Source organism: Poromitra crassiceps, assembly GCF_964638095.1.
Source record: "Poromitra crassiceps genome assembly, chromosome: 15".
NCBI classification, from domain to species: domain Eukaryota; kingdom Metazoa; phylum Chordata; class Actinopteri; order Beryciformes; family Melamphaidae; genus Poromitra; species Poromitra crassiceps.
Window position 1 is genome coordinate 14202207 of NC_139634.1, and position 25000 is coordinate 14227206.

The 25000-nt window shown below is 44.4% G+C and overlaps 2 protein-coding genes across 2 annotated transcripts in view; both read left to right on the forward strand.

The window, feature by feature from the left end:
• Positions 1 to 25000, forward strand: part of LOC310790632 (histone H3.2) — a gene marked incomplete at its 3' end in the record, with an annotated part of 494832 nt that overhangs the window by 346574 nt on the left and 123258 nt on the right. The gene's annotated exons all lie outside the window — the stretch shown is intronic.
• Positions 1 to 25000, forward strand: part of slit3 (slit homolog 3) — a gene marked incomplete at its 5' end in the record, with an annotated part of 417236 nt that overhangs the window by 332140 nt on the left and 60096 nt on the right. The window contains 8 exons of the mRNA XM_083652464.1: positions 2662 to 2733; positions 6054 to 6197; positions 6684 to 6847; positions 10130 to 10280; positions 15167 to 15241; positions 16606 to 16749; positions 17902 to 18045; positions 23346 to 23509. Of these exons, the coding sequence (XP_083508590.1) occupies positions 2662 to 2733; positions 6054 to 6197; positions 6684 to 6847; positions 10130 to 10280; positions 15167 to 15241; positions 16606 to 16749; positions 17902 to 18045; positions 23346 to 23509 (1058 nt within the window). The remainder of the gene's footprint in view (positions 1 to 2661; positions 2734 to 6053; positions 6198 to 6683; positions 6848 to 10129; positions 10281 to 15166; positions 15242 to 16605; positions 16750 to 17901; positions 18046 to 23345; positions 23510 to 25000) is intronic.

The following is a 25000-nucleotide window of genomic DNA, read 5'->3' on the forward strand; positions in this document are numbered from 1 at the left end:
TGTGTCTGAGGGCGAGTGTGATAAGAACATGAAGGACAGTTTAATTTGAATCAATCTGGAGCATGAAAATGAGACAGAGCGACAAGAAGGGGCAGACAAGGTGAACTCTGCTGGGTGTTAAGATTGAACGCACACAGGCACGCAGGAGCACACACACAGACACACACACACACACACTCACTCTCACTCACACATGCAGACACACACACACACACACACACACACACACACACACACACACACACACACACTCTCTCACACACACACACACACACACACATTGTCATTCATTTTGGAACAGGAATGTCAGTGAGTGGCACGACTCAAGGGGTGGAAGCCATCTGAGGCGTGGTGTGGCAAAATACAAAAGTTCTCAAGTGAATTAAATGCAACTGCAATACTGCAACACAAAGTAAGGCTCAAAGACATTCCAAGGGTGTGAGAATCAAATGAGAAGATTGAAGATTCCACAGCAGTGGTCCTCCTGAAGACAGGCTGAGCGCTGAAACATGTGTGCTGTGGATGTTTTCTCTTAATCATCTGCATTGACAAAACACTTGTGAATACAAAATCCTGAAATGAAGAAACCTCCTATAACAGTGTTTTTTAAACCTCCTGTAACAGTGTTTTTTAAACCTCCTGTAACAGTGTTTTTGGGTAAGGGTGCAGACAACCTTTCTTCTTGGATGGTTGTACTTCTTTGGTTGGACTTACCACAATGGTTTCTCCAGCTGGGTGAGTGAGCATGATGACGTTTTCAGTGCTAGCTCATATATCCAGGGCTTCATTTGCTTTGAAAAGAAAGCCTTTTGTGGTGATATCAGCCATGGCTTTATAAAGGACGGGCTGGGCTGAAGACTTGAGACTTGAACACACAGCAAGCTCAAATGATTAAAACATATCATTCAGAAGCCTGCTATGTTAGACATCTTGTCTCCCAATGGGATGTTCCTGACTAAATACAGGATTTACAAAGAAGCCTTATCCACCTTCTTTTTCAATGCCCCGCTGTAAAGTCATTATGGGTGCAAGGTCCGATCTAGAACATAACTGATTGTTGCAGCTGGCGCATTTCCTCAAAACTCCGACTTATTTGAGGGAAGGTAATAATGTTATCTATAACATCCGCTATTTCTGTTGCTCTTTGAACAACTCTGGATATTTATCTGTGAGATTTTTGGCCAAGCTGGATGTGATTTGCTCTGTTCGCTGTTCGCCTGCCTGCAGCTTTGAAACATGGTTTACAGACGGGCAGATGTTGTGTCCGTGTCAACAACGTAACGGTGGGAGGGGCCATATTTCACATCAGGCATCATGGCAGCTAGAAATTAGGTGGATACCGTACTGAAATACACCTGCAAATCACACAGGCCAGCTTGGTTGATCTTTGGGCTTTATGATTTAGCATGACAGTGTTATTAATTCCTTCTGTCTTACAGCAGAGGCACCTATGATGAGTAATATGAATACATGCTAACAAAATAGTGTGCACCTTTCAACTAGCCTGTCTTAATCAGCAGGCTCATGCAAGGATAGCATGTGAATTGCAAAGGATATTGATACTAAAGAGAATTATTAACAATACTGAAAAGGATTCATTGTATCAGGCCGACCCACTGGTTTGAGAGACTGACCTGCAACTGAAAGGTCACAGCTTCAGTGCTCACAACAGCAACAGCAAAAGGCACTTCGGCAGAGTCGATCTCTGCCGAAGTGCCTTTTAGCAAGACACTGAATGCCTAACTGCTCACTCATTAGACGTCATGTGTGCAAAATCCCATGTCTTCTCACAAATGTATGTACATAGTGTGTAACAATGTAAGTAGCATAACCCAAAATGCAAATGTGTTATGTTACACATATGATGTATATGTATCTATGAATAACCGTCACACAAATGTGATGTTGTATATACAGTATGTATATAAGGCTTGTATTGTATTGCATTGCAGTATTGTATTTGGACCCCAGGAAGATTAGCTGGTGCCACAAGCATCAGCGAATGGGGATCCTTTTTAAATAAATAAATAAATAAACATTCACACAACAATGACAGTATTTATCGTATGACTTAATATGTAAGGGAGAGTGTGCATCTATGTATCTTCTTATATGATGTTGTTGAACAGTCCTGTGCAGCGTGCTGTACAACATCTATGTATCTTCTTATATGATGTTGTTGAACAGTCCTGTGCAGCGTGCTGTACAACATCTATGTATCTTCTTATGTGATGTTGTTGAACTGTCCTGTGCAGCGTGCTGTACAACATCTATGTATCTTCTTATATGATGTTGTTGAACAGTCCTGTGCAGCGTGCTGTACGACATCTATGTATCTTCTTATATGATGTTGTTGAACAGTCCTGTGCAGCGTGCTGTACAACATCTATGTATCTTCTTATATGATGTTGTTGAACAGTCCTGTGCAGCGTGCTGTACAACATCTATGTATCTTCTTATATGATGTTGTTGAACAGTCCTGTGCAGCGTGCTGTACAACATCTATGTATCTTCTTATATGATGTTGTTGAACAGTCCTGTGCAGCGTGCTGTACAACATCTATGTATCTTCTTATATGATGTTGTTGAACAGTCCTGTGCAGCGTGCTGTACAACATCTATGTATCTTCTTATATGATGTTGTTGAACTGTCCTGTGCAGCGTGCTGTACGGCAACAAGATCACTGAGCTGCCCAAAGGACTGTTTGAGGGACTGGCCTCTCTGCAACTGCTGTAAGTACTGTCTGTCTGTCTGTCTGTCTGTCTGTCTGTCTGTCTGTCTGTCTGTGTGGGTGTGTGGGGTCTGTTTTCATGTGTGTATCTGTGTTTGTGGCCCCTCTGGCTAACAGTGAAATACATTATTCAATAAACGATCGATCGTGACACACAAACACTGGCTGAAATTATCAAGAAGCACAATAATATTGTTTTCCAGTCCAAAAATGCTAAATGCATTTTCTGTCCCGTTATATTTCCACATTTTCTTCTTGGTAAACAGAGAGGCAGAATGTACCAGTATCTTAGAATGTCAAATATTAAAAAGTTAACAGTCCATACACTCAGTTGCAGTTGTTTATTAGAAACTAACTTAATGTTTTAGGGGAGGGAGACATTACCTGGAGTTTTCTCTTTAATATTTCTAAAATACAGTCTTTAGAGTATGTAACATGATAGATTATATGACCATCTTGTTGTCCAATGTCTGAAGTTAATATATTTTACCAGAATCTTCTTATTTCTAATTTGGCGCTAATAATGCCAATGGGGCCTCATAGTGTGCAGACTTTGCTATTCATATTTAGTCTTGAACATGATTTTTTTGTGATTATGGTAATTTGGTGATGTTACTTGTCACAGGCAAGTCTTATCTAGCTTATTGTACCTGTAATCCTATCAAAGAAGGGCCTTGCGAGTATTATATTAAAGTATATGGCACACGAGGCGTTCAGGCGCGTCACCGTTCAGCAGTAATCACAGGACACAACGTCCTCTCAGGAGTTATTACTACAGCCTCTGCATGCATTTATCCTCTGTCTATCCTTCATCCTCTGTGTGTGTGTGTGTGTGTGTGTGTGTGTGTGCGTGTGTGCGTGTGTGCGTGCGTGCGTGCGTGCGCGTGCGTGCGTGTGCGTGCGTGCGTGCGCGTGCGTCTGCAGACAATTCTTGAATGTTAAACAAGAACCAGATTAGTATTTTGCATTGTATAACACAAAATTAATTCCTTGTCACATTCAATGGCAAAAAAAAAGATAGAGTAATTTGATTGATCATTTTCTAAATAATTCCTTGTGGGGGGGTGGAGTCAAACTGCAGCAGTAGTTGAGCAGCATGCAGTAAACGGTGTGACTGCTGTAATGGCTGCACATGGGTACCGTGTACGGGCATATGGTCCTTGCAAATGCCGCAGTCCACCGCAGAAACACTAATGTCCCTCGTAAAGTGAAGCCAAGCAGAGAGAATGAGGATGAGTGAATCTAAGCCACAAACACCTTTTACGGGCTGAGCAGGATCGTTTGGATGCATGGTGCAGAGAGAGAGAGATAGAGAGAAAGAGAGAGAGATGGGCAGATGGATAGATGGATGGATGGAGAGAGTGAGATGGCAGACAGACAGGGTGGGAGAGAGAGAGAGACAGGCAGATATGTGGACTGTGCGTTTTCCTGTCCAAGTATGTCTGATGAGATGTCATTACCATTTAAATAGCTCCTGATTGGGGAAGCCTATCTGCCACACCTTGTCATCTGCCACACCTTGTCATGGTGGTGCTGACGTAAAACACATAAAGCATGTTTGCGTGTGTGTAGTACAGACGCTTAGTGGAGAAACTTCAAGACCCTGTGTGTGTGAGTGTGTGTGTGTGTCTGAGTGACTGTTTCAATCAATGAATAAAGTACCGAATGACTAGTTTATATTCATGTCTCGTCACAACACTGGTCAATCTTGCATTAAGGGGGTGTGTGTGCCACATGTAAACGGGGTTGACGTTCGCTCAGTAGGCGTTGGAAGTGAATGTGTCTTTTTCACATTTCACCGCTGACAGTATGAAAACCTCCCATCTCCAAATAGTTGGTCAGTCTATTAGGAATTTGAAAATGACAGCTGTATTTTCCATATAAATGATATATTTAAAAAAAAATCCATTAGCTTTTAAATAGGTTTTACAGGCGCTCTCTGTGTAAATATTCGCTCCACGTCAAAAATGGGGTTTTTGGCGGCTTTCCACATGTTGGCAAAGATGTGTTTATTGCTTTGCGAAGCTCCCGACGTGCTGTTTCTACTGCTGCACTGCTTTGTTGTCCTGCTGCAGTTTCAAGTCATTAGTTCCCCCTGTGAGCTGCCTAATGAGGCGTGGATATGTCGCAGAGCAGCGTGTGTGTGTGTGTGCGTGTGTGTGTGTGCATGTGTGTGTGTGTGTGCGCGTGTGTGTATCAGTAGTATAGGCACTCGTTAGGATGCTTGAGATGATTAAGCTCAGCCACTGTACCAAGTTAGTCACCTGTCAAAGACTAGAAGACAGAGAGAGTAGAAGTAGAGACACCGGTGTGGAGGGGGACTGAGTGTGTCAGAGGGCCAGAGACATAGAAAATGAAAGAAGTGTGTGTGTGTGTGTGTGTGTGTGTGTGTGTGTGTGTGTGTGTGTGTGTGTGTGTGAGAGAGAGAGATAGGTGTGTGTGTGTGTGTGAGAGATAGGTGTGTGTGTGTGTGTGTGTGTGTGTGTGTGTGTGTGTGAGAGAGAGAGCGAGAGAGAGGGGTGTGTGTGTGTGTGTGTGAGAGAGAGAGAGAGAGAGAGAGAGAGAGGTGTGCGAGAGAAAGACAGGGTGAAAGAGAGACAGGGAGATAGATAGAGTGAAATATATGAATAGAGGGGAAAAGGTGACAACATGGTTATATGTTCTAATGAAGGGGAGCTGAAAGGAGTGAGTGATGGAGAGAAGGAGAGGAAATGCAAAGCCTTGCTGTCATTTACCTGACCCTTCTCTTAGGTTTCTCATTTTCTCTGTCTGTCAGCCACTCTCTGTGTCTTACAGTACGTCTCTATCCGTATCAGTCCAAATTCCATTTGCACCTGTCCTCCGTCTCACAGTACGTCTCTATCCGTATCAGTCCAAATTAAATTTTCACCTGTCCTCTATCTGTCTCACTCCATTTTTCTTCCGTCGCGTCTCCCTTCTTCTGCCTCCTTCTCTCTTTTCCCCATCATCCAAATAAGATATTAAACCACCTGCCAACAGGAGATATGCTCCTCCTGTTCCGGCACAGAATGAGAATATATAAAACTGTAATGTTCATTTTCATGGCCAAAGAATATATAATCGTGGAGAGGCGAGGAGAGGGAAATAAATAGTGAGAGGACAGGAGAAAAGAAAAATGATTTTGCAGTGGAATAATATGGCTGGCTTGCGTAGAATCAGTGTGTTATCTGCATAATACACGTTTTGTCTGTTGTCTCTGTTTGTCTGGTCGGTGCACAGAGCTAATCAAGCTTTAGTCAGTCAAACTAATGTCGCTGAATAAATCAATAATGCAAAGTGGGTCTCTCACCTGTGTTTCAGGCTGCTCAACGCCAACAAGATCAACTGCCTGAGGGTCAACACCTTCCAGGACCTGCAGAACCTCAACCTGCTCTCTCTGTACGACAACAAGCTGCAGACCATCAGCAAAGGCCTGTTCGCCCCCCTGCGCTCCATCAAGACGCTGTAAGTGTCTGCGCTCGCCTCATTGTGGCTTGTATCTCCAAACTGTCAATAAGAGGCCTAGTTTTCCTATGGGGTTTTGAAACACCTTTGTATACAGAACCTAAAGAGAATCATGTAATTAGTCAAACTGGAGATATAATATAGAAACTGTATGTTATAATAGTGAAAAGCATGTCAACTTTTGATAAACATAACAACTTTTGATGAATTGCCTCTAATGTTTCTCCATCTGTTATCCAGTCCTCCATTGGTTTTCATTTCTACTTTTTTCTACTCCTTCACTCCCTCCTCCACGTGCTGCCCCTCTACCTCACTCCTCTCTCTCTCTCTCTCTCTCTCTCTCTCTCCTCTCTCTCTACCTCACTCCTCTCTCTCTCTCTCTCTCTCTATCTCTCTCCTCTCTCTCTCTCTCTCTCTCTCTCTCTCTCCTCTCTCTCTCTCTCTCTCTCCTCTCTCTCTCTCTCTCCCTCCCACACACCCCCTCAGTCACCTTGCCCAGAATCCCTTTATGTGTGACTGTCATCTGAAGTGGCTGGCAGACTATCTGTTTGACAACCCCATTGAGACCAGTGGGGCACGCTGCAGCCACCCCCGACGGCTGGCCAACAAACGCATCAGCCAGGTCAAAGGCAAGAAGTTCAGGTGCACAGGTAGGGGATTAACACATGCACGCACACACTCACTCACTCACTCACTCACTCACTCACAGTTACCTGAGGGTTAACAAAGACTGTAGGTCAAACATGTATAATTATCTGTATAATTAAAAATTGATGCATGGGTTCTCTCACTTCTCTCTCACACACACGCACACACACACACACACACACACACACACACACACACACACACACACACACACACACACACACACACACACACACACACACACACCTCACTCTCTAGTAGTTGTGTCTTACTGTTTTTCTTTGATATGAGCCATGGGTCACTAATTAGAACCCAACTCAGTATATTGAAGCAAAGCTCTCTCAGCAGGGATCGGCCATATTGCCTCTCCACTTTGTTGTCCCTGTTAAATAATCTTGTTGCTTTTCTCTCTCAAAATAAAGCTAATAAATGGTTGACAAGACAATGCAGGAGTAAGAAGTGACCTCCTGTCAACATGAAGCAGTCACAGCTCTCCATCCTCAGCCTTCTGTAAAGCTCTATATTATTTGCACTGGGATTGTGCCTAGTGGAGAGTCTCTGGAGGAGCCTTTTACACTACTTTGATTGTATTTCTTCCCTTTACTAAGCAGATCATTTTGCAGCGATGCCCTGTGTTACTTACAGTGGAGCTCACTGTAAGTGTAGGAACTGTAGACAAAGTGTGTGTGTGTGTGTGTGTGTGTGTGTGTGTGTGTGTGTGTGTGTGTGTGTGTGTGTGTGTGTGTGTGTGTGGGTCTTGTGGCATTTCAATTTTTCAAGTGGGCACTGGGCACCTTCTCAGGACATAAAGAAAGAAACAACACTTGTAAATGAATAAGTGGAAGGTATGGGGGGAAAGAAGGAGAAAAGAGACGATATTATCTTACAAACATGAACACCGTGGTTTCTATCACTGTCAACTTATCCAGATCATTGCTCTCTGAGAAATGTGCCTGTTAGACCATTTGCTGACATGAGATTTCCACCCCCACTATTTTCTAAAATGGTGTGTCACAGTCTAACTTGGGCAGATGATAAATAGCATAACCGATGCTGGACGCTTTTATCCAAAGTGCTTTGCAATATTATTATGAGGACATACATTTTTAGCATGGGCGATCCCAGCGGTAAGCAAATCTTTAATGTTAGTACCATGCTCTGCCCACTGAGCTATTGGAGGTAACTAGATTAGAAACCCCTCCCAGAGCTCGTTATGGCTGTCCTCTTTGCTTCAGCCCCTTCCTCTCTCTGGCTCCCTGCCTCTCCACTCTCTCTATTGGTGGACAGCTCTCTGGCCCTGCCTCCTTCCTGTGTGGATCTGCAGCTGTTCTGTTGTCCCTCCTTCCTGTATGGACCCTGCCTCTGATTGGTGCAGCTCTCTGTTGCCCCCGCCTTCCTCCTGTGTGGACCTGCATTCTGATTGGTTCGTGCAGCTGTCTCTTGTGCTTGATCTAACCATGTGGCCCCGCCTATTGTGACATCACATGGTTCCGTCAAGCGCCAGGGACCGCCTGGCACACGCCCACCTGCCTCTCCCAGCCAATCACACGCAAGGAGCTGCTAGACACACCCACCTCTCCCAGCCAATCACACGCCTTGGAGCAGAAAGGGCTCCACACTTGCTTTATGTCTGTTTGCGTTTTTGTGTTCTGGTACATGGGATCAGAACTGTGGTTGAAATGAATGGAAGTCAGTGAGTCGAAATATAACCTCATATAACCTATAATCAGTATTAAATATCAATGTCTAACTGTTTTGCTACTATTTAGGTAATGTAAGTGGTTCAAAAACAACCACATCCAGCTTGATCGCTCCACTGCTAGCATGAATTTGAATTATTCATATCATCTCCCACAACACACGCTACCACCGGTCCCTTTGTTTCCTTTGGAAAGAATTGACCTAAGAAACTCTGCTTGACATCTTAGCGCTTCAAAAGCACACACACAACCAAACGCTAGGTAGGCCTACACCCGCCTCCTCTGTCCAATCATCCAATAGCATGGCAGTGCTTCAGTGACTGGCATGGCTGATCCCACCGCCTCTAGAGAAACCCTTCACCCTTTTCTGTTCCAAGTGAGGAAGACCGGGGAAAATGCTAATAAAAATGAGTGAAACTCTGCTGTCAAGAGAAATAGGTGTCGTCATTCTTTCCTCCCCCCCCCCCCTGTCTTCCTCCCTCCCTCCCTCCTTCCCTCCCCTCCCTCCCTCCCTTCCCACCTTCCTGTTTATGGCAAACAACCATAGGTGGTCCGGGTTGTTTAACCAAGGACAGACAGGGAGCAGATGAGCCATGAAGAGAGTGCGCCAGCACAGCATGGAGAGAATGAAATAAAGAGAATGAATAAAGATGGAAAACATTAGATTGTGTGCCAACAGACAGACTGATAGGAGAGGGAGAGCATTGCTGAAATATTAAATAAGATGATAAACAAGGGTGGGGAGAGAGACGGAGAGGCAGCGATAACCATGAGAACCATCACAAAGTGAAGTTGGCGAGCCAACAGAAGTGCTGTATGATGTAAACCAGGTCTCTCTTCCAAAGACCTCTCTCAGCCATAAATCATATCTGCTCACATAACTGGGTATCTATGTAACAGACTGGCCTCTGGCACACCTTGTTCAACAAACGCATCCTGGGTTCAACAGCATTTATCTACAAGCCGCATCCACAAAGTGACCTGGTTCTCGTTTGTTAATGTGATTTACAGCGGGATGTAGCGGGCGTAGAAAGCCCCCTTCTCCTGCATCATCCCTGCAGAACAGCAGCAGCCAATGCTGCCTGTTCACTATCAAATGTGTGTCTTTCAAATGACCAGCAAGCTAATTATGTCTTACAGCCTCTGGCAGCTGAAATGAGGACAAAATTAGCATTTTCCAAACAAACCCCAATAATGAAGTGACAGTTTAGAGAGAGCATGATGACTTCTGGCTATAATTCTGCATCTGTGTTAATGTCCATGTTCTTTTTTTATGTTTATGAACAATAGACGTATATCTATGTATATGGTCATATGAAAATGCTGGTGAAAATGGGACAAAATAATGTATATTGAAAACTGTGATGCCTTCTCTTTCTGTCTTTCTTTGGTTTCTTCTATCATCTGTGTATCTGTCTGGTGGTCTCTGTTTCTGCCCCTCTTTCTTTCTGACTGTCCTTGCCTTTCTCTGTTTCTGAATTGTCTGCCTCTTTTCTCCAAACTCGTCCCAAACTCCTCCATTCCTACCTACCTCTCTCTCTCTCTCTCTCTCTCTCTCTCTCTCTCTCTCTCTCTCCTCTCCAGGTCAGGAGGACTATCGTAGCCGTCTGAGTGGGGAGTGTTTCCAGGACCTGGTGTGTCCAGAGAAATGTCGCTGTGAAGGCACAGTGGTGGACTGCTCCAACCTCAAACTGACCCGTATCCCTCCACACATCCCCGAACACACCACCGACCTGTGAGTCAACTCTCCTTCCTCTTTACCTGAACACACCACCGACCTGTGAGTCAACTCTCCTTCCTCTTTACCTGAACACACCACCGACCTGTGAGTCAACTCTCCTTCCCCTTTACCTGAACACACCACTGACCTGTGAGTCAACTCTCCTTCCTCTTTACCTGAACACACCACCGACCTGTGAGTCAAGTCTCCTTCCTCTTTACCTGAACACACCACCGACCTGTGAGTCAACTCTCCTTCCTCTTTACCTGAACACACCACCGACCTGTGAGTCAACTCTCCTTCTCCTTTACCTGAACACACCACTGACCTGTGAGTCAACTCTCCTTCCTCTTTACCTGAACACACCACTGACCTGTGAGTCAACTCTCCTTCTCCTTTACCTGAACACACCACCGACCTGTGAGTCAACTCTCCTTCCCCTTTACCTGAACACACCACTGACCTGTGAGTCAACTCTCCTTCCCCTTTACCTGAACACACCACTGACCTGTGAGTCAAGTCTCCTTCCCCTTTACCTGAACACACCACTGACCTGTGAGTCAAGTCTCCTTCCTCTTTACCTGAACACACCACCGACCTGTGAGTCAACTCTCCTTCCCCTTTACCTGAACACACCACCGACCTGTGAGTCAACTCTCCTTCCTCTTTACCTGAACACACCACCGACCTGTGAGTCAAGTCTCCTTCCCCTTTACCTGAACATACCACTGACCTGTGAGTCAAGTCTCCTTCCTCTTTACCTGAACACACCACCGACCTGTGAGTCAACTCTCCTTCCTCTTTACCTGAACACACCACCGACCTGTGAGTCAAGTCTCCTTCCCCTTTACCTGAACACACCACTGACCTGTGAGTCAACTCTCCTTCCTCTTTACCTGAACACACCACCGACCTGTGAGTCAAGTCTCCTTCCCCTTTACCTGAACTCACCACCGACCTGTGAGTCAACTCTCCTTCCTCTTTACCTGAACACACCACCGACCTGTGAGTCAAGTCTCCTTCCCCTTTACCTGAACACACCACTGACCTGTGAGTCAAGTCTCCTTCCTCTTTACCTGAACACACCACCGACCTGTGAGTCAAGTCTCCTTCCCCTTTACCTGAACTCACCACCGACCTGTGAGTCAACTCTCCTTCCTCTTTACCTGAACACACCACCGACCTGTGAGTCAACTCTCCTTCCTCTTTACCTGAACACACCACCGACCTGTGAGTCAACTCTCCTTCCTCTTTACCTGAACACACCACCGACCTGTGAGTCAACTCTCCTTCCTCTTTACCTGAACTCACCACCGACGTGCGAGTCGGTTTGCTGCATTTATACCTTGGGGAAAGATGTCTGAAATGGTATGTGATGTCATCTCCATGGTAACAAGATGATGTCAGGTTTGTTCGCATCCTCTGCAAACATGGCATCCCCGATGAAATAGCTGCCCTGATCGATGAAACCTTGAAGCGACCTTGCAATACATTATCGAATCACATTGCGGGAGAGTCCATGACATTACAAAATTCTGCAAATAGACAGTCAAAATATGACACTTTTTTCAGTCAAAAATCATGTTTGTCAAGAGACAAGTGTCATGACCAACAGGTGAGTGGCCAACAGGTGTAGGTTAGGTTAGCAGACACACACATGCAGTCACATGCAAACCAATCTGGGAACCCAGAGTCTATCAGTCTGATGACTTTGAGACTCTGGGACAGATGGCTATTTCGGGGTTTCCGGTATTGAGCAGACGTCTGCGCCAAGACTTCCTCTCCCGTCCGCCGCGGTCGAGGTTTACAGTCTGAGTGACACCAGAATGCAGTTGGAGGTAATTGATTTTGTAGGACATTTCAGCTAACCTCTATAAACACATAACTACATGCGAGACGTCGTCGGACTATAAACCACGACAGACGCAGAAGTTTTGGCGCGGACATCCGCTCTACATCAGAAACCCTGAAATATGGGCTGTCTGTCCCATAGTCTATTAGTTGTCAGACTGATATACTCTGGGTGCCCAGATTGCATGCAAACACACGCGCGCGCACACACACACACACACACACACGCATGCACGCACACACACACACACACACACACACACACACACAGGCGCATACATACATACATACAAGCATGTGGGCATGCATATATGCAAAGGCACGCAAAAGTTCACACAAGCAATGCACCCATCTTCCTCTCTCTCTCTCTCTCTCTCTCTCTCTCTCTGTCTCCATCTCTCTCTTTCTCCCTCCCTCCCCCTCTCTCTTTCTCTCGGAGCAGAATCATCAGCGTCACTTTTCATTTTTAACTCCCAGACCAAAATGCCTCTCAATAGTCTTTCCATCTCCCACGGAGTCCCACAGGAGCCATCATCATGTCTGGTGAAGGGTCTCACACTAGAATACTGAGCAGGCCCATGGCTCATTCATTTCACTGCTGAAGACTGGATCAGGTTAGGGAGTAGGCTACTGGCAAATATGGAGCAGGAATACAGTAATCTGATTACCACAAACACACTGATCTGATTACCACAAACACAGTGATCTGATTACCACAAGGGTGAAAAAAATGGGCAGCTGTTCAGAATTCATTAGAGTTACTGGTGGCTCACCTGATAGAGCGTGTACTATAAAGGCTTAGCATCCACACTCTGTCTACAGTGTACCTACCGTACTATCCTGTCTCAACAGTCTAGCAAAGGTGAAACAACCCCCCCCCCCCACCAAAAAATAAATAAATCTTAAAATAATAAAATAAAAGTTACTGAAAGACAAAATATGGAAAGAGGAATACTGTATTCTAACACAGCTAACAACAGGAATACAGTAATCTGATCAAAAGAAAAATGTTTTAAAACTTGGTAGCTGTTCATAATTCATAAAATAAAAACATTACGGTAAAACTCAATCAATTGATGGTTTGTTCATGCTTAATAATAATTAATAGGCAACACTAACCATTAACTAGCCCTAACCATTAAACTATTAAATAATGTAGAAATTAATACTTAGTTAACATGAACACCACTAGTAAATGATTACTAGACACATTATTTAACTGTTATTAATTAAGGGTTGGTTAGTTAATTATTAGTAAGCATTAATTGACCCCTAATTAATGTACCCCCTTATTGTAAAATGTGACCAACATGACATTAAATTCAATGACATGAGTGTCATCTGATTTGAAAGAGAAAAGGACAAAGCCTCAATAAGCACACAATTCAATTCAAAGTGTGAAAAGAATCAATAGAGGGAAGAGAAGTCCCACACAGCTTTCAGTGGCTGCTTCCTGCTTCCTGCTGGAAGATGCAACACGCTCATGTTTCCAGGGAGGAACTCGGGATGCAGCCAGAAGCAAAGTGTAAGGTCAAAGGTCATCACTGGCTGCTTCAAAAAGCTCCATGAAGAACGGAGCTTTTCTACCACGGCTTCAACTGTGCTGCTAATGGAGGATCTGTGCAGAATCAAAGATGTCTACCACTGCAGCGTTACAGCATGATGCCACCGCTTTCTACCATGGCTCCCACTTTAGATAACTAATAGTGCCAGGATGCCACGGACCATTGGCCCCTATCTCTCTCTCCCCCTATCTCTCTCTCTCTTTCTCTCTCTCTCCCTCTCTCTCGCTCTCTCCCTCTCTCTCTCCTCCCCCCCTCTCTCTCTCCCCCTCTCTCCCTCTCTCTATCTCCCTCTCTCTCTCTCTCTCTCTCTCTCTCTCTCTCTCCTTTCATCCCTAATCCCTCTCCACACTCCTTCTCTCTAGTTGCTCGCAGGGTGTTTTTTCTGTCAGAAAAGCTACATTTTGTCCTTCACGGTTGGTTCGAGGGCACATCAAACTCTCTCTCGCCCCTAAGAACACAACCAACCAGTGGGTTTTCGAAGGCGACAAACGTGTGCATGTGTGTGTACACACACACACACACACACACACACACACACACACACACACACACACACACACACACACACACACACACACACCAGTTGTGCCCTCTACAATGCCTTTATCAGGGGAAATCAGGGGAGGTTGTAGCTGAGCTGTGGGCTTATCATTCATTCTTTCTCTCTCCTTCTCTCCCTCACTCTCTCTCTCTCTCTCTCTCTCTGACTCCCTCCTTCCCACAGGCCATCAAATGATTGACATATGCCTTTAAAGTGAGCAAAACGTATAAAATCCAAACAGTTAAGAGTGTTAATTGGCTTTAACAAGAATGCACTATACATTTTGAGATTAAATTGAAGACTCTAGATCACAACATAGGGAGAGTAACAATGTTTCATATATATTGTGTGAGTTGAAAATACAGTAAATGGACATTACACAATACATTAGGAGTGATTTGTTCTCTCATTAGACATTAGCCCCTCCAGCTAAAATCAAGAGACTATCTTAGTCTCTCTCTCTTGACCGAGAGAGAGAGAGAGAGACCGAGCGCCCTTTGAGCAGCTGATTTTAGTAGAAATTAGGTCTACCTAAATACAGCAAACTAGCTGCCTATCTCTCTAACTGTTTTGTATTGGCTTAGGGCAGTGTGGGGTATTGATGTCCACATAGAAAAGATTGATTACTTTCTATTCTCTTCTCTTCTGTTCTCTTCTCTTTTCTTCTCTTTTCTTCCTATCTCATATCTATGCTGTCATTTTCTTCCCTGGACATTCCGATGTTGTGCTGCATTCATACGTCAACAGTCACAGAGGGCCTGTTAACCTTCATTCTGACTCTCTCTTCCGTCTTGTGTTCTGTGCATTTGTGTGTGTGTGTGTGTGTGTGTGTGTGTGTGTGTGTGTGTGTGTGTGTGCGCGCATGCGCACACGTTGATTTTTAAGCCGTTTGTTTGACGAAAGAATGGAAGTCAAAGTCCTTTTCTCTGTCTCTGTCTCTCTAGGCGGTTAAACGACAATGAAATTGCAGTCCTGGAGGCTACAGGGACGTTTAAGAAGCTGCCCAACCTGAAGAAGATGTATGTATGCTTTCCAAAATAATGTCTCTCCTTCTTCTCATGTCTGATGGGGTCATTCACCCAATTCCTCCTCTGAAAGGGAATGAAGGGGATAGATGGGACTGAAGAAGGAGAGGAGGAAGTTTGTTGTTCGAAGGAAGGCAGGTTCAGCTGTTTAGGACACGATTCCTATAAATAAGGGAGGATAGAGAGGAGAGATGTAGGATCAAGTAAAACAGAGATAAGGGAGGATAGAGAGGATGTAGGAAGGAAGGAAGGGGACAGTATAGATGAGATGAATACATGCAGATGGGACATGAATGAATAGGGAAAAGAAATGAAAGAGAGGGAGGAAGAGGAGCAGCTGAAGATGAAGAGGAGTGAGGGAGCGGATGGGAGGTTTGGAGGAAGTGAATATTAAATAGGAGATGAGCCTTCACTTCCGATTTACAGGCTGCTTATCTACAGCCTACTCTAGGTGTGTGTGTGTGTGTGTGTGTGTGTGTGTGTGTGTGTGTGTGTGTGTGTGTGTGTGCGTGCGTGCGCGCGCCTGCGTGCGCCTGCGCGTGTGCGTGTGTGTGTGTCACAGCGAGATATTGGAAGACAGAGCAGAGACCAGCGGTTGATTTATTGGAGAGGAAATTGCTAACCATCTAGCAGTGTCACCGACAATATAGATTGGCCCGAGCTCATTTCCATTTACCTCCATCTCTCCTCCCCTCTCCTCTCCTGTCGTCTCCTCTCTCCTCTCCTCCCGTTTCCTCTCCTCTCCTCTTCTCTCCTTTCTTCACCTGTCCGCTCCCCTGATATCTCCCTCTCCTCCCTGATCCAATCATTTTGTCTCATGTCTTCATTTCCCTTCTCAACTTTCCTATCCACTTATCTCTCCTCTATAAAGCTGATAAGAGGCAGCACAAAGCTGTGATTGAAAACTAGTTGTGATACAGATATATATACAGTAGATATCATCTCAAGTTATTGTCCGTGGAGCCAATGTTCTCTTTTCATTAAAATGTTTTTTCATTGTGTGTGTGATAAACAGAGATAATGATCACCTTCAGCTGATGTCTGTGGCCTTTTTATTTAAGTGTGTGTGTGTGTGTGTGTGTGTGTGTGTGTGTGTGTGTGTGTTGTGAGAGAGAGCTTTGAGACCTTTGAGACCTTTTTGATGATAATTGATCATTTTAATGGGTGAAAAATATATGATACATCTCCCGTGACTTGTCGAATAGTCAACTAGTCGACTACTGTTTGGGAGTAGTCGATGCCTACTAGAATGCAGTAGTGGTTAGTGCCCTGCTAAACACATGCTAAACACACACATGCTAAACCCATGCTAAACACATGTGAGTGCATTTAATACATTTGCCTGCTCCTCCCTGCAGTAACCTGAGCAACAACAAGTTGCGGGACATCCGTGAGGGTGCGTTTGATGGGGCGGGTGGAGTTCTGGAGCTGCTGCTGACAGGCAACAAGCTAACCGCACTGCTGGGACGCATGTTCAGAGGCCTCATCGGACTCAAAACTATGTAAGTAGCCTACTGTATGTATGCGACTAGTGGCCTGTTTGTACAGCAGGCTAAAGCATGCTATTATAGCATTATGTCATTCACTGTCTGAATTACATTTTTCTCACTCATGGTCATCAAATGGTTCTCGATGCGAACAGATGCTTGCCTTACCCGCATCCAGACTATATATGACCTGTGCTAGCGACAGGCTAACTTGGCCCTTTTGAACTTCTTCAGTACCTGACCCAAATATGAAACTTACAGTAGTCTCTCACCCTAGACCCAAGGCTTACGATGAACTATTGTTATTTCCGGACCTACCAGTCCAGTATCCAATTTTGGTGTATAGTCCATAGTTTGAAGAAACCATGGGTTAATGTTATGTTGTCTGTGTATGCTGGCTAATGACTAGCTAACGCTATCATGTATATATATGCTGGCTAATGACTCACTAATGCCATCATGGCTGTATCTGTATTAGGTTAAGAGGCTCCCTGCTCCAGTAATAGCCTTGCTAACTGGGTTAGCGCATCCCAGAGATTGCAAATGCTAACTAACTCAGTTAGCCCGGTCTCACATGTCCGTACGTCAAAGGGTAATGCCATATTACAGACTCTGTCGTTGTTGTCATTATGGAGTCTGGTTTGAATTTAGCCCTGCTTTCTTTTTTATTTGTCTCATTATGAATCTTCTTTCTTTCTCTTTGTCTTTATCTATGTCTTTATCCCGCCAAACATTCTGGCCACAAAGATACAAAGGTGGAAAGAGTTCTCAGCTATTTCACTCAAGTAGCTGTACCCCTGTTTCGTATGCCAACATGTTTCTAAAGACAGAGAAAAATGTCTAGAATTCTAGAATTGAAAAGTAGAATTGCTCAAGGAAAAGAAGAAAAAATACTCAAGTGCGGTTTTGTGCGTGTTCCAATTAACACATTACTGATTTGATTCTTGATTTATCAGCCCTCTGTTTATTTTAGCTTAAATAAATCTGATTTTCTTTTTAATGGAAGAAACACCCCAGAGTGGCAACTGTACTGTAAATACCACTATTTATTTATTTATTTATTTATTTATTTATTTATTTATTTATTTATTTATTTATTTATTTATTTAATTCTCAAATGAAAGCTACATGTGAAAATAGAAGTAACTACTTAGCATTTGTGTTCAGGATGCTGCGGAGCAACCAGATCAGCTGTATAGACAACAGCACCTTTACGGGTCTGAGCTCGGTGCGTCTGCTGTCGCTGTACGACAACCGGATCTCCAGCATCGCCCCGGGAGCCTTCTCCACCCTGCACTCCCTATCTACCATGTGAGTCATACCTCCCTTCCCTCCTTCCTCCCTCCCTCCCTCCATCACTTTCTCTCCTCTTCTTTTTTTTATTTGATACACCTGCTATCTCTCAACATGTCTCACCAATATCTCTCTTCCTGTCTTCGAGTGTGTCTCTCCCTCTTCTCTCTTTCTTGCTCTCTCCCCCTTCTCTCTCTCTCTCTCTCTCTCTCTCTCTCTGCTTCTCTGTCTATCCCTTGCCCTGCCATGGGAGTTATCTACCATCACGCGCACACACACACACACACACACTCGTATTGCTCTCGGGGCGCTGCTGTCCTCACAGATGCTCTCCATCATTATCGACTAGATTGGTCTGGATCCCAGGACATTTGCTATGAAAGCTACATACGTTTCATCTGCGCACAGAACACGCACACAAACACACACACACACACACACACACACACACACACACACACACACATTTCAGCATGTCCGCCCACCACCAAAGAGGATCAACAATATTCTCTGAGAGGCTGCTACACACCTGCTGCTACAAAGGCACAGTGTACTGTACTGTATGGGTGTGTGTGTGTGAGTTTGTTGATAATCTTGGATAGCAAACATTCTGAAGTGTGTGTGTGTGTGTGTGTGTGTGTGGGGGGGGGGGGGGGGGGGAGTGTTCAGCCTCTTTGTGTAGGGCAGCATAGAAACAACCACCATGAAGGAAAGTTATGGCAAGCATTATCTTGCCATATAATATTACCGTTAGGAATGAGAGAGAGCGCTAAGGGAGGGAGGAGAGAGAAAGCAGTGTGTGCGTGTGCATGTGCGTGTGTGTGTGTGTGTGTTTCTTCAATCCTCTGACCACCCAGAAGTGGACGTTATAAATAATAGATTTTATCAGCTCAATAAAACATTCGTTTTTTTTCTTACACGCACGCACGGCGCGCCAACAACGTCTCCCTCCGCCCGCATCCTCTTTACTCTCTCTTTCAACCCATCCCTCCTTCCTTCCTTTCTCCCTCTTCTCATCACCCAGACAGGATGGCTGGATGTGTATTGTTGAGTAAATGTTTGTGATTATGTCTAGTCACATGATTATGTCTAGTCACATGATTATGTCTAGTCACATGATTATGTCTAGTCACATGATTATGTCTAGTCACATGGACGAGGATTATTTCTCCCTCGTCTCCGCTCTTTGTCTGTCATTTTTCTATGTTGTTCTCAGCATTTGTTTTGCAGTGCCCTTTTAGTAGCGCTTGATTTTGCATGCAACACGTGCCTCTTTGGACATGTGACAGAAATCTGGGCACTTGTATTCATGCAGCCTCTCTTCATCACTCGTCCTTTGTTCATTTCCTTATCTGCTCTCCATTTGTCTTCAAATCCCACCGTTCTCTCTCTCTCTATCTGTCTCTCTCTCTCTCTCTCTCTCTCTGTGTGTCTCTCTCTGTCTCTCTCTCTCTCTCTGCGTGTCTCTCTCTCTCTCTGTCTCTCTCTCTCTCTCTGCGTGTCTCTCTCTCTCTCTCTGTCTCTCTCTCTCTCTGTGTCTCTCTCTGTCTCTCTCTCTCTCTGCGTGTCTCTCTCTCTCTCTCTGTCTCTCTCTCTCTCTGTGTCTCTCTCTGTCTCTCTCTCTCTCTCTGCGTGTCTCTCTCTCTCTCTCTCTCTCTGTCTCTCTCATTTGTTAATGCATTGTTTCCCGACAGAGTTTGTCCATCTAATTAAAAGATGAACACATTGCAGGGAAGGAAGGGATTTAGCTTAGCTTTATTGCCACAGTAAGGTCAATTCATTACAAGGAAATGAGGAAATAACTTGTCCCTATCTATAGCGATACACCATTCATATTGTAGCACCAGCAGCAAGACGCAGCTTTATTAGCTTAGCAGCAGATGTGGTGAAAGCCAGTCTGCCACCTGCACATTTCCACACAGCATGTGGAAGCAAGCCATCATCATTAATTAAGAGATTTGTGTAGCTTTCTAATGTCCAAGTATTAAACTCTCATTTCCCAACTTTCCTCCTCACATGTGCTTGTTTGAGAACAGGCTGTGGGCGAGCAGAGAAAACACCATGTTCTGTTGCCGTGACCAAATGAGTAGAGTAGTGCAGCAATTCACAAAAGTTACAATGTTGCCTTATTCACCTTATTCTTTGCCCATACAAGGACGCTTCTGCGTGACGTCATTTTGTAATCGTCTTTCCGATTTTAGACACGGAAGTAGATTACGCCTACTGTAGTCATTTTTAGACTTGCCAAAAAGCTGTTTTGAAGCAAAAAAACAACAACACAGTTTTAAAGTTTTAATATTTTTCGGGTGAGAATGTAACATATATGTGACCAGTTTATCAGAATAACGCCTATTTGGAAATATTTAACGAGCAGCGAGGACTGGGAGCGCTGGCTGTGCTGACACCGGTCGGACCAGCTATCTGTCAAACCCTACTGTAGGCTACTGGCAGTGAGAAAACACTGTCGACGTGCTTTTGTAACTAACGTTAAATGCCGACCGGGTACATCCATCGGCTCCTCGCAGCAGTAACGCTATGAACATGTAACTGAAGTTGGCCGCAGTGTAGCTTAATTCTGAAAACTTCAGTCATTATTATAGTGACGTTTTGTTTTGCAATTGGCCGCCAACTAGCGCTGAACCGGAAGAACAAATACAATTGCGTGTAATGCGGAAGAGAGAAAAAGTGGGCGTGGTGAATAGGAGATGCTTTCCAGCTGTGAAGCATGTCTCCCATTTTTGTGTTTACATTTCATGAAGAGGCATTTGCATCAGTTTAAAACAGCACTGAGCAAGAACTTTATGTAAAAAAAAAAATACACCGATTGTATCAGCATAAATCACAACTGGGCCTGCAAAAGCATCCCTAATTGAGACTTGTCCTATTTGTCCAAATTACTTTTACGTGTTCAGATTTGATCAGTGACAGGAAATCAGGAACTGACCAATCAAAATGTGAGAATGAAAGACAAAACTTGCACGTATAAAAACAGCAGGGAATATGCCATTGGAGGAAAGCTGGTCTCAACGATGCGGCTGCAAGCAGCGTAAAAATGAGGTCTAAAGAAAGCACAGTTCAACATCATCAGGTTTCAGGATATGAAGTCCTCAAACTTCTGTCAAAGTGGAGTCGCCTACATCAGCTTGAAGTATTATCTCTTCTCCAGCACGTGCCATTAACACCTCCTACTCTACCCCACATTTAATTGAGTTTAGATTAAGTTCCACATCAATACGCATGAACAATATTACAAAGACATCAAAATAAAGTGAGAGATGAACTGAGGCAGAAATGAAAATGAATGAAATGAACAGATAACCTTTTCTCTCTTTCTATCTTCCTCACAAGGTATCTTCCTTTGCCCCACCTCTCTCTCTCTCTCTCTAGCTATATTGTACTTAGACACCACAAAATGAAAAAAAAAACTAAATTATAATAACTAACTAACCTTTTCCATTTTCCTCTCATCATTCCGTCGCCACCCCTCCCCTGTTTGTCTTCCATCTAAATTAATTTCAATTCAAAGAGTTCTTAATGCCATGGCTGAGAAAACAAAACAATATGGCCTAAGCAGTGTGCAAAACACCGTGATACATAAACATCAATACAATACACAAGAGTAATTAGCTCTATAGTCGATTGTAATTCCAGATTTGTTTAATAGCCATAGTGAGTAAACATGTTACAAATGAGGAATTTGTCTTTCAGAGCAATAACAATAAATATGGAGCAGACAGAAAGACAATTTTCAAATTGTAAATTATAAAATGCAAAGTAAAAGACGTAATAGCTGTATAGCAAATAATTGTTAATCGTTAATAGTTTTACATTAGAAATTATTTCTGTAATTACCTTGCTCTCGCTCTCTTAAATTTTGCTCTCTTTCTTTCTCTCCTTCAGTTTCTTCCCATTAGTTTGTTAGCTACAGTCTAACATTGGTTACTATGGCACTATGGATCCTATGGTTACTATGGGATTATGGTCTGTTACTATGGCACTATGGGTCCTATGGGACTATGGTTATTATGGCACTATAGTTACTATGGGACTATGGTTACTATGGCACCATTGGTTACAATGGCACTATGGTTACTATGGGACTATGGTTACTATGGGACTATGGGCCCTATGAATTAGTCGTGACTCCAGATTTTTTGCCACGTGGTTGTTGTCGCTTGCTTCAATGCATTAACAATTGATTTAAGCAAACATTTCAACATACAATGTCAGGGGTGGGGTAGCTAAATTCTTCCATTCTTTTTTTCCGTTAAAACATTTATTAAGCATTAAACTTAAGCATAAAACAATCGAAACAACATTGTGCTGCACTGTTCATTGTTAACATTTGAAGTTTTTTTTTATATATATATATATATTTTCAACTTTTTTGAATAACACAGAAACAAGACAAACAGGCTCAGACACAGGAAAACATTTTTTTTAATAAAATAAACACGTATATCATCAACATTAAGTATTACGTTGTGCTACCAGTTGCATAAGGTTCCCATATGCATGTAAGAGATACCGTCCCTGGGATCCCACGCAAGGGGTCCATGAGAAACCAGATAGCACTCTTATTTTCTTTTATTTTTAACTTTTTACATACACACACACACACACACACACACACACACACACACACTTACAACACTTAAGAGCAAGGGGCACTTTATGAGCAGGTTGAAATTATGCGTTGTATGACATCTAACAACCATTTAACATTTAATGGAGCACTTTATAATCAATTTCTACCATTTTATACCCAGATGAAAACATGTAAAAACATGAGTGTATTAAAGCTATGATTGCCGTGATCCACCCCTTTCCAACACTGAAGTGGATTTCTTTGCGCATTTTCACTCAGCAGCCTCAATGCTTCCCTCCTCTCTCGCTCCACAGTAACCTCCTGTCCAACCCGTATGTGTGTGACTCCTCCTCTCTCGCTCCACAGTAACCTCCTGTCCAACCCGTATGTGTGTGACTCCTCCTCTCTCGCTCCACAGTAACCTCCTGTCCAACCCGTATGTGTGTGACTCCTCCTCTCTCGGTCCACAGTAACCTCCTGTCCAACCCGTATGTGTGTGACTCCTCCTCTCTCGCTCCACAGTAACCTCCTGTCCAACCCGTATGTGTGTGACTCCTCCTCTCTCGGTCCACAGTAACCTCCTGTCCAACCCGTATGTGTGTGACTCCTCCTCTCTCGCTCCGCAGTAACCTCCTGTCCAACCCGTATGTGTGTGACTCCTCCTCTCTCGCTCCACAGTAACCTCCTGTCCAACCCGTATGTGTGTGACTCCTCCTCTCTCGCTCCACAGTAACCTCCTGTCCAACCCGTATGTGTGTGACTGCCACCTGGCCTGGCTCGGTCACTGGCTGAAGAAGACCAGGGTGGTCAGTGGAAACCCTCGCTGTCAGAAGCCAGCCTTCCTCAAGGAGATCCCCATCCAGGACGTGGCCAATCCCGACTTCACCTGCGACGGTAAGGCGTTCTCTGGATTTAGAATAAACGGACTAGTTGACAGCATGAAACATCGTCGCAAATATCAGCGTTCAGGCATAGCAGCAGCCGCACGAGGACAATACAGTAACAGTACAAATCTGGGGGAAAAGAGGTGGGGGGGGTTGGGCGGTAAGGAAAGTGTGCAGGATCGGACAGGATGCCTAGCTAGCCCGTGTATTCATATTTAAAATGGGGTCACAGGGAACCAATATCACAGGCTCAATTCCCCCAATAGCCAATTGTCCATGTGTCCTGCTGAAGTGTCCATGAGCAAGGCACTGAACTCCTACTTGCTCACTCACTGTAAGTCACTCTGGATGAGAGTGTCACCTAAAATATAACAAATGTAAATGAGCTGTATCTTTGCATCCTGTTTACTAGGACAAATGATCAAATCCATTCCCCCTTGTCAACAAAATACTTTTAGGGAAAATTCTTGACTTCACAGTGAAGATAATGTCCAACATACCTGGGAATAAAGTGTTTCTTTACATAAATGTGGACCGTAGGATTTACTGTAAAATACTAGAGATCAAGGCACACAACCCCTAACTACTCCTGTGGCACGGCCATGGTGCTCAACAGATAGAGGACGTGTGGCTGTGACTATGTGGGATTTGAGCAGCCATGGCTGGAGGGGAATACAGTTTTTGGGGGCTTGGCTTGATATAAAAAATGACATAGTCTTTGGGTTTGTGTTGGACTTGACTTAGGCTGTTATGACTGCAGTCCTGATTTGTACCTTTGTGTCTTTGCTAAAACACCCACAAAATATACCAAAACTCATTGAAAAAATGTCCATATGAGTAAATCATAAATAGCTATAATCAAGAAGCCAGTACACACACACACACACACACACACACACACACACACACACACACACACACACACACACACACACACACACACACACACACACACACACACACACACACACACACACAGGGTATTGTGAGGACAGAAGCATCAGTAACCGCTGGCACACAGTTGCCTCAGATGACATCAGTCTGTGGTTTCTACGGTGACGCTGCTGTTACCACGACGATGCCTGACTAGCGACGGTGGCTGCCGCCTTGGCGGCCAAGTTTGACGCCACAGACACAAAGTGTGGTCTGGCTCTCCTGCCCGTTACACCTCATCCTGCCTGTTACACCTCGTCCTGCCCGTTACACCTCGTCCTGCCCGTTACACCTCCCTCTGCCTGTTACACCTCATCCTGCCTGTTACACCTCCCTCTGCCCGTTACACCTCGTCCTTCCCGTTACACCTCATCCTGCCCGTTACACCTCGTCCTGCCTGTTACACCTCATCCTGCCCGTTACACCTCGTCCTGCCTGTTACACCTCCCTCTGCCCGTTACACCTCATCCTGCCTGTTACACCTCGTCCTGCCCGTTACACCTCGTCCTGCCCGCTACACCTCATCCTGCCTGTTACACCTCGTCCTGCCAGTTACACCTCCCTCTGC